Source organism: Anser anser, assembly GCF_964211835.1.
Source record: "Anser anser genome assembly, chromosome: 1".
Classification (NCBI taxonomy): domain Eukaryota; kingdom Metazoa; phylum Chordata; class Aves; order Anseriformes; family Anatidae; genus Anser; species Anser anser.
This window is the reverse complement of record NC_139720.1, coordinates 184310342-184323531: the sequence shown is the minus strand read 5'-3', so window position 1 is coordinate 184323531 and position 13190 is coordinate 184310342. Positions and strand designations below refer to the sequence as shown.

At 42.9% G+C, this 13190-nt stretch overlaps 1 protein-coding gene and 1 long non-coding RNA gene across 4 annotated transcripts in view; one reads left to right on the top strand and one right to left on the bottom strand.

Annotated features, from left to right (window-relative positions):
• Positions 1-13190, bottom strand: part of WDFY2 (WD repeat and FYVE domain containing 2) — a gene marked incomplete at its 5' end in the record, with an annotated part of 80007 nt that overhangs the window by 60451 nt on the left and 6366 nt on the right. Inside the window, one exon of one of the 2 annotated variants that reach the window (XM_083828517.1) lies at positions 10820-11022. Coding sequence is in view for 1 of the 2 variants with exons in the window: in XM_083828516.1 (XP_083684642.1) it covers positions 1163-1299 (137 nt within the window). Of the gene's footprint in view, positions 1-1162; positions 1300-10819; positions 11023-13190 lie in introns of those variants that run through there. The other variant, XM_083828516.1, reaches the window with a different exon arrangement.
• LOC310896385 lies at positions 1527-6741 on the top strand. 2 transcript variants are annotated; one of them, XR_014581445.1, is made up of 2 exons: positions 1527-1668; positions 4356-6741. It is a non-coding gene; the product is annotated as an uncharacterized lncRNA (long non-coding RNA). The 2 variants fall into 2 exon arrangements; XR_014581446.1 differs by having other exon boundaries at positions 1533-1668; positions 2568-6741.

Sequence of the window (13190 nt, the reverse complement as noted above, 5' to 3'; positions counted from 1 at the left end):
CACCTATTCTCACCAATTCATACCTGCTAAAATAGCGGAAGCTAGATACTAATTGTTTTCCGTGGTGGGGGGGAGAGACAGAAGTTGAGAGAGACCCATATGAGAGCAAATTAATTTCAGGAATACGTCTTTACTGATAAAAAGAATTAGCTGAGTAAGCGTTATTCAGTTTCACAACAAGTAAGTGAAAAACATAAAGAAAATTAAATCATGGCCATGTAGCACTTTAAAACTCTGTTTAAAGACGCTTCTACAGTGTACTTGTTTGAAGCAGCTCTTTTCTTCTCGCTGTGAGCCATGACAACTTACTTGGAGACCATGGCTTAGATGAACTTAAATCATCTTGGATTTACGCGGTTCACATGTCTGACAACTAGCTGGAAACTAACGCACAGTGAGGACAACGACAGGATGAAAGAAATACTCACAGTTTTCAGGAAAGCTGACAGAGAAATAAAAACAGACACTGAACAGGATAACGGGTGTCCAAGAGAAATAGTCCCCCCAAAAAACCTTGAGAATCGCGACATATTCACGCGTTTGCCTTTCAAGCAGACAGCTGGGGGCACAGGTTAGGTGCACCTAAGTTGTAAAGAAATTCTGTTTAAAATAATTAAGTATGGATTGTGCAGGAAAACTGAGCTCTGACTTTAAAGGAAGGCACCTTCAGAATTCAGTGTGAAACTTCAGCTGGAAGGCTGCATGAAGCTCAGGCTCTTGCAGGGGAGAGCGGATCGCCTCCGAGCAGCGTCAGCCACGCGTTCACCCCACGCCGCGCAGCTGAAGGGCCCGAAAACCTTCTGCTCCTTGGCAGCTTTACAGCACGGGACTGAACTCCAAGATCTTATCACCGCGATAGGGCATTTTTAAACAACCACCGAGAAACACTTGGGAGAGGGGAAAGGGGAACGAGAACTGCCTTCGCCAGCAGCACCGCAAACCTTCAGGCAAGGTCAGCAAGGATCCCTGCGGCACCCCCAGCACCCTCACCACAGGACCTGAACCACCACCTCCACCACCACCAGCAGGACCAGGACCACCAGGACCACCACCATCACCAGGACCACCAGGATCAGGACCACCACCAGGGTGGGACCACCACCGCCGCCCTGCAACCCGGCTGCTCCGGGGGAGCCAGCGCCCGGCTGCCCGTTCCCGGTACCTGTCCTCGGAGACGCTGATGACCCCGTCCTCCTTGGGCACGATCGCTGCCATGTTCACCACCTCCTGCGAGCCCTCCACTTTGTTGAGCAGGAGGGGCTTGCGGGTCAGCGCCTTGGGCTGCGGCTCCGCCGCCATGGGCACCGCCGCTGCGGCGAGGGGAGGCTGCGGCGAGGGGAGGCGGCCGCACCGAGGAGGAGGAGGAGGAGGAGAAGGAGGGACTCGGTGCACGGTGCCGGGCTCTGTCGCTCATCCCCCGGGCTCCCCGGGAAGCAGGAACCGAGGAAGCGGCGGCACCGCCCCCGAGCCGGGCCGGGCCGCCCCCCTGGGCCGGGCCGGGCGGTGCGGGGGGCTGAGGGGGGAAATGGCGGCGGGCGGCGTCGCCATCTCGCAGCGCCCCCAGGGGTGTCCCGGCGGCCGGCCTGCCTGAGCGCTGCGGGGAGGATTAACCTCGGGTCTTGCAGGCAGCTGTCAGGAGCCGGGCTGGTAGAGGGAGGCCTTGAGCAGGTAATGGTGGTTAAAAACTGGGTGTAGATGGCTGCTTTCCCGGGCAGGGGTGCGGGTCCGGGTGCCGGAGGGCAGCCCTCCCTGCCTGGTCGCCACACGGTGGCCGGCTGGTTGCAAAGCTCCTCGCTCGCAATACCAAGGCTTGTCTGTATTTAGATTACGAACTCTCTCGTGGTGAATTTCTAAGGGAAATGCAATGGGGCTCCAGCAACTGCTTTTCAGCGAGATTCTGCTTTTTGCTCACTTTTCCTGTTGGATTCATTGAGGTCCAGGAAGGTCAGGGAACCTGCCCAAAGCTCTGTGCTAACGTCAGCAAAACAAACAAACAAACAAAAAAAACCCTAACACACGCTTTCTCTTGAAGTGTATGCCAAAGGCAATCTTTCATAATCCGTCTGGAGAACTCTGGAAAACAATTCTAGGTATCTGAACAGTTGTCCTACATCGCAGAAGTGATTTGCAGGCTGGAAAGCGTTACTTCAAGTATAACTTTAAACTTACCCATGGTAAGATGAAGAGCGGCAGTTCTCTGAAAAAAAAAAAAGTCCTTCCCATCAGCAGAGAAATTGAGGAGGCTTATGAGTTTAGCAGATAGGCATATATTTGTTGTGCAATTTGTGACAAGACTGTCACGTATAGAAGTGAAAACTAAATTCTAGATAGTGTTTAGTAAACTGAACATATTATACTAGACAAACAGGGTCTGGAGGCCTGCAGGACCACAACAAGGCATTTAAGCTGTACTTCACTGAACTATTTGAAGTTCACAAGTGTACTGTGGAGGGAAATGTCTGGTCAGCAACAGATAATGGCTTGTAGGAAATGCATCTGCAATCTCAAGCTGTTTCCCAGGGGATGTATGATCACATTAGATAACATCCCTTTCTCACAATCCTTAGAAGGGAACTGCTACTAGAGAACAGAAGATGGAAACCAGCCCTCTTACTGCTACAGATGACCCTGTGGTCCTAGGCTAGACCTACAGCTAGACCTACAGCCAGAAAAGCTTGCATTGCTACATGATGTATGAAATATTCTTTGAAGATGCTGATATACTTGACAATTTTCAGAATGGATGTATACCTTAAAATGTCTTTGAAAACAAAAGTGTGAAGAAATCTGGCAAGGGCTGCTGTCTTTGCAGTTTGTTTGCATTCAGGATTTGGCACTATGCACTATTCATAGATAAACATGGTCTGAAAGTATGCTGGAGGCAACATACTGCAGGCTCTAGGGAGACGTAGAATATTTTTTGCCCAGTAGACCTTCAAGGAAGTGAGTAAGGGGGAAATGATTATCTTAACAAGGTATGGTTCACAGGACCCGGAGCTGGTCCTATGCATCCCTCAAATTAGCTGGTGTTTGTTTGTTTGTTTCATCAATTGCCTATTGAGAAATTCTATTTCCCTTACCTCTCCCTTATCTTTAAACATTCTCGGACACAACACTACTCCTTCAAGATCTAATACACTGCCCTTCTGGAGGAAAACACTAAAAACAGTCCTAAATGGACATTCTGTTTTACTTTACTGTTTCTAAAAAGCTGCAGAAGATACTCCACTTGGTGGCTGTGACATGGTTGTTCAGGTGCACCCATTGAATGCAGGTTTCACAGGCAGCAACAGCCCGGCTGCCAGGGGCATGCATTTGGATCAAAGCCAAATAATGACACTCTGAAATGAAATCTATGCTTTATATAAAGGTCTAATCTTTGGTAATGATTTACCGTTTAAAAAAAAGAAAAGCCCACAATGCAAGAGATGCTCCAGTGGGCTTATAGTCAGTCAAGATAAAAATCTTAAGGGCTTATTTTAAAGCTTATCTTTAATGGTTACTTCCTCAGCAAGACCAGGAAGGTACTTAAATAATAGAAAACGAAATCCTGAGCTCTGGTACATCACTTTACCAGGTGTCCAAATCTGGGGTCAGTGCTCTCATCTCCCTTATAAGGTAGAGAAATATGCTTGGGAAATTATTGCACACAAATAATTGTCTTGCTGTGACTGAGAGAAGAAGAGCACTGCTTGAAAAGGTGGGGAAAGGAGAAAGGAAAGCGGAGAAGAAATAAGATTTTAGAGTAAGCCAGAAACCTGGAGCTTACTCCTGCATTGTACCCGACAGGCTAAAAGAATGTAGTCGTAATGGTGGAAAAGGCATTGAAATTACCAACAAGATCTGAGTGTTTTCCCAGATCTACCATTCTCACACACAATCCAATCAAAAATGATTCACTTTTTAGCAACGATTTTCTTATAACCACATAAACTAATGGACAAAAAGACTTCAAGCTAGAATAGCTGTAGTTATCAATTTTAATGACTACCTGCAGAAACAAAATTAGGGTAGTTTAGAAAAGTGTTTCCCCATATAATGGGAAAAAAATCAAGAAAATAAATCTTACCAGTACTTATTAGCAGATATATTTTTTTTCATTTTCTATCAGAGCTTTATGGTAAAATTGCATGGGTTGAAAATATTTCTAGGATGACTCCTTGTAACTGAACTAGAAGCCAAGCAAAGCAAGCATATTCAGTTCTTTTTCAACTTCCATAAAAATGTGGTATGCTTGGATTATTTGAACTTTCTTGTAAGAATACATCTGCCATTAGCATGGGTTAAAAAAAAAAAAACAAACTGAAAAAGGCAGCTTTATATCAAATTAATATCGCCTCATCTTTGTTTCTTAGCGTCCTTCCTCCTGCTCTGCATTTTTGGCATGCCACACGGTAAATGAAGCGTTCTCCTCAGCCTTTTTTTCTTGGTATGGGTTGACTTTCACTGCTTTGATTTGGATGGAGTGGATTGAACCTGCCTGCCTGCTAGCAATAAGACTGGTCCGTATCTTCTTGGATTGGGTGAGGACAGAATAGCTCTGGGAAAGGGTGCTGCTTTGGATCACTGTGTTCACACACAGCGGAGCCAATTTCCATGCCCTCGTACCACACCAGAGTCTTGGTTACTTTCTCCGGTTCCTCCTCTGCAGTCTTGTGAGCTGGAGCAAATTCAATTCCCGATCTTCGGCACTTTGCTTTAAAAGTTGCTCTCTGGCTCCATCTTCCGTTTTGTCTTGTTTGCTGACTTTTGGTTTTGTTTTCTCATTTCGGTATATCCGAGTGAGATTTTTCTGAGTTTTAGGAACTAATTTTCTCTTGAAAAGTAGGTAATCACTTCTCACATGACAGTTGCAGCAACATGGAGAGGATTTGGACGTGCAGGTGAGCAGGGGGCCCGGGGAGGAGGGACCTGGACCTCTCCCAGCTCTGCTGTCAGCCCTATTTTTGGATACTTGTATCTTCAAGGTTGTTACTTCTTGTTAGAACAAGAGGAGAAATCCCTAGCCCCAAAAGCACAGCAATAGGTACTGCTTTGGCATAAGGGTAACTGTTCTGCAAAACAATTTTTGTGACATGATCTGGCAACGTCGTGACATCTTGCAAACCTTTCAGCTAAAACTGGCAAGCACTGGGGCCACCCAGTAGGAGTGGGACAATTTAATAAATATGTTGGCATCTTTGCGGGTACTAACAAAAACTGTCCTTTTCTAAAGTGCTCAACAATAATTAGAGTAATATTTATATTCCCAAGAACAAGCCTTTCATAAAGAAAAAGCTATTTTATGGTGATTAAAATTTAAGAACTATTTAACTTGTGCCCCTTTGAGCCATTACATAAACCGATTGCAATTGCTCTCCCTCTGCAAGAGGGGGACCATTGTGGGAGAGAAACTGCACATTGCCCGCGTCGGTGCTTAGATTCAGGAGTGCTCCATTGACAGCGAGCCAGATTTCAGCTTCTGAGGCCTCTTCCTCAATTACCCATGCAAAACCAAAAGGCCTGTACACACAAAGGATAACCACATAAAAAAGGTAAGAACACTTGGCAACAAATAGAGCCACCTCTCAATAGCCATCGAATGCAGCAGCGGTTTACCCTCTCCCGTGCTTTTCTTCTCTGCTTGTTGGTAAATTAAATGTTTTCCCACTTTGCAGTACATGGGAGTTACTATTTCTTCAAAACTCGATGAGCTATGCAACTGCAAAGCTTTGTGCTTAAAACACTCTCCTTTGCAGTTCCCTTGTTTTGTCAGTAGTGATAGCCTTCATGAGATAGTTACTAAAAAATATTTTTAATTTCAGATGCTACATCATTCTTAGAAGCATGTGGGAAACAAATATAGATCCATTCTTTATATAGAAAGGCAAACTTCACAGAGTACCAAAGCGTTCTGTGGAAAATACACTTGCCCATCTTGCTTAAAAATACAAAACCTTATGAAAATGCAGCCTTATTTTGCTCCAGGTATTTATCATTCACACAACAAATAACACTGCCCATCACATTTCTGATAATAAACCCTACATGCTCATTATGACAGTTTTCTTCTGTATTTCATGAGTTTTGTTTCATGTTGGCCTTCAGAAAATGAGGACCTTTAGTTTTTGTTTCATGTTGGCATTCAGAAAATGAGGACCTATCAAAAACTGATAAACGGATTCAATCTGCTGTATGTCGAAGTTCTGGAAAATATTGATTAGCTTTAAAATATGGGCAAGGCACCGTGCATGGCACTCTGTAGAACCTTATTGAGAAGTACACTAATTTCTAGCTGCTGTGCAAGTGCTGTTGGCTTTGTAACTGACTGTGAACATGTGAGAACAAAAAAGTGATGCTGTGTCAGTGTGTGGGCTGCAAATGAGAACTCCTGGCTCATGCATTTTGCCCCATAAGCAGTTCTGGCATTGTATGCAGTCTTATTGCTGTTTCCTTTGTCCTCACTGATCCAGCTATAGTATTACTCACATTTTGGGCTTCCAACTTGCTGTCAAAAATCTCTCTAATTTTATTCACTGTCTTTTTAGTGGAACTCTCTGATCACTAATTCTAAGATCATTATTCTTGTATTTTTCTAGGCTTCGGGACTCTAGAACTTGCTTGTCTAAATCTTCCTTCCCTCTGTGATATTGAAGAATCATGGAATAGCATCAATAAATATATTTTCTATTTGGAAAATGGATTAAATTATGTAACTTGCTTGAAAGGTAAATAAATTTCTCTTACATAATACACTAACTATATGAAAGCTTTGAAGTATTTCCTTTTTCTTTTTTTTTTTCCTGAAGTGTACAATTAAGAATGTGTCTAGGGAATATCAAAGAACATTTTCTTACAACTTGTGTCTTTTAATTATTTTCTTCAAGTTTCTTACCTCTACTACCAGTCATGTGGCCCAACAGTGGATGACAGGATGCTGAGCATATAAAAGTCTGGTTTGAGAAAACCAACTTTTTTTTTTTGATTGCTAATATTGAAAGTTAGAAGTAGAATGGTGGAATATTTTACAAAACAAAACAAAAACACCAACCGACCAACCAAAACCAAACAACCACAAAACAAACAAAAAAAAACGGCAAAGAACTCTGGTACAAAAAGGTCCCAACAGTGCTATTGTGTTTTTGATAGGAAGTTTTATGAAGCTGAGCAGTTTTCTTGAAGTTGAACCACTTTGTAGATTACCTCTTACTGCAATTACACGGAAAGCTTCAAATTGTAAAAAACCAGCATCTGACTCTTTAAAAAAAATAGGGAGACCTTCTCTAAAGTGTCATTTTTTTTTCAACTCAAACCTGTAACAAAAGACTTATTTAAAAGCTTGTGGTTTCTGAACCAGGCTGGGTAAAGTCATCCTTTAAGTGGAAAAGGATTCCTGCAAAAACGTCCTGAGAGGCAGCTTATGACTCAGTACGATAGGGCTGTTTGTGGAGTTAAAAAAGCATCCCAGATCATCTAATCAAACTCTTTCATGTGTTATTCTGTGTAAATGTTATGAGTCACCTCCACTCTAGCAGGTAAGCCGGCATTTGTGGCCCTCACTGAAGCAAGAAGTTTCTCAGTCTTTGAGCGTGTACGTACATCCCAGTGATGCTAGCTTCAGATGGCACTGTTGCAGATGGTGCTGTGGAGCATTTGGTTCTGATTACCTCATGGCCATTCCTGATCAGCATCTTTTTTATTCTAGATAGATTACAGCCGGAATATTTGATTGCCTTGGACATCTTGCACAGTTGTAGGCCCATATGTCTGTAGTCAGAATCTACAGAGTGCACTTTGATTTTGAAATGATAACCATATCTAACTCAAATTTAGCTGCTTTGGGGAGATGTCCTTTGGAGAAGAGTGGATGCGGAAGCACTGGCCCGCTCCAGGGCAGACACCTAATGAGAAAATCTGTGAAAGTGGGAGCAATACTTTTTATTTTTAAAATAGCAAATGCTTTAGAGACAAGAGGCCACACATGTTTGGAGAGGAAAACCAATTATTCAGTCATGTCCTCATCTGTAACTTGGTGACTTCCTTGTGTAAAAATACCATCTGACAATTACCTCAATGAAGACTCAGTAGAATTATCTCTGTGAAGACTGAGGTGAATGTGGTGAATGTGCATCTGGTATCTCTGAAAGTGGATAAGGAAAGTCCAAATGGAGGGGAAAAAAAAAAGTCGGCCCATTTGGTACCAACTGAAAAAAAAGTATGACACTCTCAGAAGTTTAGCCCCTGATGTTCAGGCTAACTGGCACCAGCATAGCCTCCATATGTAATATCAGAACAAGAAAATTTTCACACACAGAGGCTCTAAATGAGATATCAGTGTCAACAAGAAGGTGCTCAAAAGATTCCATGTGAGGGCAAGTGATGCTCTGAGGTCAAAAGAACTCATCTGCTGTGTTAGGTCAGCTCCCAGTAATAGGAGGGAACAAGGCAATAGTTATTTTTTACTGAACCATGGCAAGAAACACTGTAAAAATTGGCCATGCTAGTGCTGAAGTGTTCAAATGCGAAGACCTTGGATAAGGGACAGAGTAATTACAAACATGCAAAGACCCTCAAGTTGTAATGAGCAAGCCTTGGAAACAGGTTTCTTCATTTGAAAAGCCCCATGCATATGTATGTATGTATGCACATACCTAAACACATTGAAATGAAGAAACCTTTCCCAGAGGCCAGCGAGCCTGAGGCCATAACTGCAGCAGTAAGTTTTGCTACAGGATGGGTCCAGTTCTATTGGTTCATAAACCAGACCTTTCTTTTTCCTTTTTTTTATTTTTATTTTTTCCCCCCAAACCTTGCTCTTTTGGTTTTGTGCCTGTGTGGCCCAGCTAACATCACAGAACTAAATTTTCATCTTCCCCCCAGACAGTGTGATGATGTAAAACTGCCTGTGGGGAATGGTCCCTATTCCATCATGGAATCATAGGATGGCTTGGGTTGGAAGGGACCTCAAAGATCATCTAGTTCCAGCCCCCCATGTTTTTCTCCAGGCCATATCCAGATACCTTTTGAGAGAGTGCCAAAAGTCAAGTGCCAGAACTGCCAGGTAACGTGCCCACAGTTCAGTTTCAAGAGCTCTGCATAGCACTGCTGGAGCATTGGCCTCCGCAGTTTACCAGCATAGATCTAGATGATGAAACTCTCCATAGTTTTGGTCCCTCCCAACCCAGCAGTTTGGCCGCAGATACCCATCCACCATAGGAGGGGGGACCAGCAAGACATCTAGCAAAGTTTTTTGCAATCCTAGGCAGCTGCTCAGGAGCCTGAGTGCTCCAGGAGCACTTGTGTGGGTAGTCTTGAGTTAGCTCCTTCTCAGTGGCACGCAGCAAAGCATGGGCTGTCCTCTCAAGCACTTTGCTGTGCGTATTCATGTTCTAGGAACTTCAGCATCTGGCTTGCAGAGTCCCCCTGTAGAGATGTCTGACCAGTCAGTGTTCAATTCCTCTGTTCCCTCCCCTGCGAGACGAATGCCAGATGTTAGGGACTCTCTTACCTCCTCTTTGATACAGTCCTGCCTGACACTTTTCTGCTCCCTAGTGCCGGCAATTGAAGAGAGAATAAAAACAAGGTAGGACAACTTTCCTGTGCACAGCTAGCTCCTGATCCGAATGGTGAGGAGGACAGAGGGGGTGGTTGTGCAGCTGCAGTGCAATATTACAGTGTGTACACATCACTACCCGGGGCTAATGATCTGGCACCAGCGCCTCAAAATCCTCTTGTAACACATTTGCCAGACACATAAAGGTGACAGTCAAAGATTTTCCTGACGTGGACTTTTCTAGGCATTTACCCCTTCCCCAGCTTGAGGGCTGACAGTGTGAGTTCTGGCTTGTATTTATAGCAGCACGTTTTCTTTGAATTATATTTTGATTCATTTCAGGGTTTTTTTATCCATGTCCTTTTTTGACTGGAAAAAAATGTAAGTATGCACATTTATGTATGTACACATAGATGAACATAAAAATTCAAAAGAGAATAAGGAAGAAATACCACTTCTGACCAGGCATAATTATTCTGAAGGGGAAATTATACACTTTTTGTGCCTTTTTTTTTTTTTTTTAAGTAAGAGGTGACATGCTGCCCTTAGTGCTGACTTGTAGCAGATTAAAAATTCTTGGGCCATCAATAGCAAGAAATCACAGGGCTGTATTTACAGAGGTCATTAACTGTCCAGACATCTGTTGGGTAACAAATTCTGCTAAACATAGATCATGAAATGATTCTTGAATTATGCAGAGGGCAATTTCACAATCCAGAAAACAGAGAATTCAAGCGGAGAAAAAGCCATACAAGACCCTCTTATTGCCAGTTGGGGAGGAATTCACGATGATGTCAGAATTACAGGAAAGTTTGGTGCTAGTGACAGAGGTCTGCTGGATTGCTACCACCATGATAAGGAACAGCTTTAGATGATGGTCACAGTTACAGCTACATTCTCAACAAAGTAACTGATGTTACGGCAAAATCGGTCATAGTAATTAGAGGAACACTGTGATAAAGCTAGCTGGACAAAAGTAAAATTTGCAAATGTCTTAGTGAACGCTGCTGTTAAACATGTTAGTACATGGGCAATAGATTTCAATATAAAAAAAGGACTTAGGAAATGACAAGCAGATGCAGCAATGGAAAAAAAATGGCACTATGGTGGAATTTGGAGCATTCCAAATGATAGATAATTAAAGCACAACAGATCTTAACTCCCCTTGAGAAAGGAATAGTGCCCCTTTCCCTGTAACTTAACTGCAGCAGCTGCTTGGGAGAAGATCACAAGTGAGCCCAGTTCTGCTGCACTGTACTGTAATTGGGTTAAAGGGCTGTCACTTACCTCTGAAATGAGAGCTCAAGTGATATCTGTCAACCTTTGGAAGCTTTTGCTGGATCAGGAGTTACTTATTAGCTGCTGCTGAAGTCAAGCACGGAGCACAACCAATCATCAAAAACACGGAGAGTGAAGACTTGTCAGGGCAAATTAGTAGTTTTGGCTTTTTTCCCTCAGCCAGCTGAGGAGAGGCATACTGAATACCTAAGCTGAAACACCAAGAAAAAATACGGTAACTTTTTCTGAAGGAAAAGGTAAGATAGAGAGGATCTGAAATGGAAAACATGAAGAAAAAAAATGATCAAGGAAAATAAAATAAATCAAATCACAATACCTTGAAAATAGATGCAATGGATATAATAGTTAAAAGCCTGGATTTGCCTCCATTGCATTATTAACCTCCGTGTTCCTTCAAGACCACAGTTATATTGATCAGTGTTAGCTGTGCATTCACAACTCACATAACCCAGTCAAACATGAATGACTGTAACAGTATCGAGGCCCTCACAAAAGAGAAACAGCAGAAAATACAAATACCTCAGGGGAGGGAAGGCACAGAAGAATCTCAGAGGAAACGTTAATTCATCACACAACCAGTGTACACAATATACTTTGCCAAAACTGGCGAAGGGTACGCTTAGCGTCAGCCTGAATTATGGGATGGGCTTTCTTGGGCTTTTTGTTTTGGAACCGTGTTTGGAAAATAACCATAAACCGTATATTGACTTTAAAATGGCTTACCAACAGGAAAATATTAGAGCTGATCCTGAAACGGTCAAGGCTTTCCGATTGCAACATCGTGAAATTCAAAGCCATCTCCAACAACAAAAGAACCCATTGCTGACCAAACAGCACTGCTGGATGCAGACTGTTACTATGAAGAAGGGTTACACTTACAATGCAAGGTTCATTATAAGCTGGTCTCAACTCTGTTCTAAAATTTTCCTCATGAGAAATGCATTTGCGATTTCAACTCGGTAAGAATTATCCTTTTGTACTTTTCAAAGCAATGCTTTAAGTGTCTTTCCTTCCCATTTGAAATACTTCTACAAGACGCTTCTTTTTCTGCAAGTCAGTACAAAGCAGATTTGCCCACCGTGGCATCCATTTGACTTCCTTGTGCAAGACTCTGGACCTTTTAAACAAGTAGGTCTTACGTCAGGGCTTCAACGTGCATGTAAAAACAGAAATAAAACCCCTCTCCTTTCATTTCAACTGTACCTTTTGAATAACATGCTCAGCACACAGTCCCAAATGTCTAGCCAAAGGTGCTAGAAGTCAGAGAACGCAGATGAACAGATTTCTTCCTTGGATGAGAAGCTTTTTATATTTTTATCAGGTTTGTTTTACTGTAGAAGACCTATGTCTGTGCTTTATAGAGGGCTTTTGTTCAGATTTCCAATTATCTGCTTGTTGGGATTTGATACGTTTTCATTAATTGCTAAATGGCAAAAGACAGACCAAGAGGTATATATTCCATCTGACACCAGTCATGCCAGCTGCCTTGCGGAGAGCAACCAAGCGCATCTTTCTTTTACAGTGTTGTGATTTTGGGCAAAAGATGGCAAGGCATAATAATCGCATTTAGAGTAAAGGCTGGATAATAAACTTCTACAGCATGGCAATATTTTAGAGAAAGAGCTCCCAGCTCTCAAATACCACATGCAGGTGTGCTACCTCAGTGGGAAACATTTTAGGGATGAATGAGTAACTCTGCCCTCTTGTTTACTAAGACTATACCCATTATATTCGCCATTAAAAATAAATAATAATAAAAAAAATACGTCTTGCCTCTCTGGGAAGTGCTTGTAGAATATCTTTTAGCTGTAACCACTTTATGCTACAAGCTGCCTGTAGCTGGAATTGGTGTCCCTTAACCACTCGATTAGTTAGATAAATTCTGCACGCCTGTGTCTGGGATCCATGGTAATAGAGTTACGTTGCTATGCTATGAAATGTGCAGGAGGGTCCAACCCTTCAGAAAGGATATGATTTCCGGGGCTACTGAAACTTTGCAATGAAGGCAAGAAAGAATGCTTAAAGGAACAAACAAAAGAAATCTCTGGAACGGTGACAAGTGGGATCACGCAGATCGGTGGGTACGGGCAGGGCACTAACCTCCCAGGGAAAATTTCCTCCAGGAAGATTTAGCAGCTCTCTGAAAAATTGTTTAAAAATGGTGTTGTGGGGGAAGATTATCCTAGTTCTGTTCCTGACATCCTGAGGAGAGCCTACATGGCAACACCGTGTGTTGCATGTATTTGTGCGAAGGGCTGAATTAACCCGTTAGGGTACACAGAGGAGCTTTCAGCCCGGACTGCAAAAGTGAGACGAGAAACCCAAACACAACCAGGATGGACTGCTACAAGCAATCTCC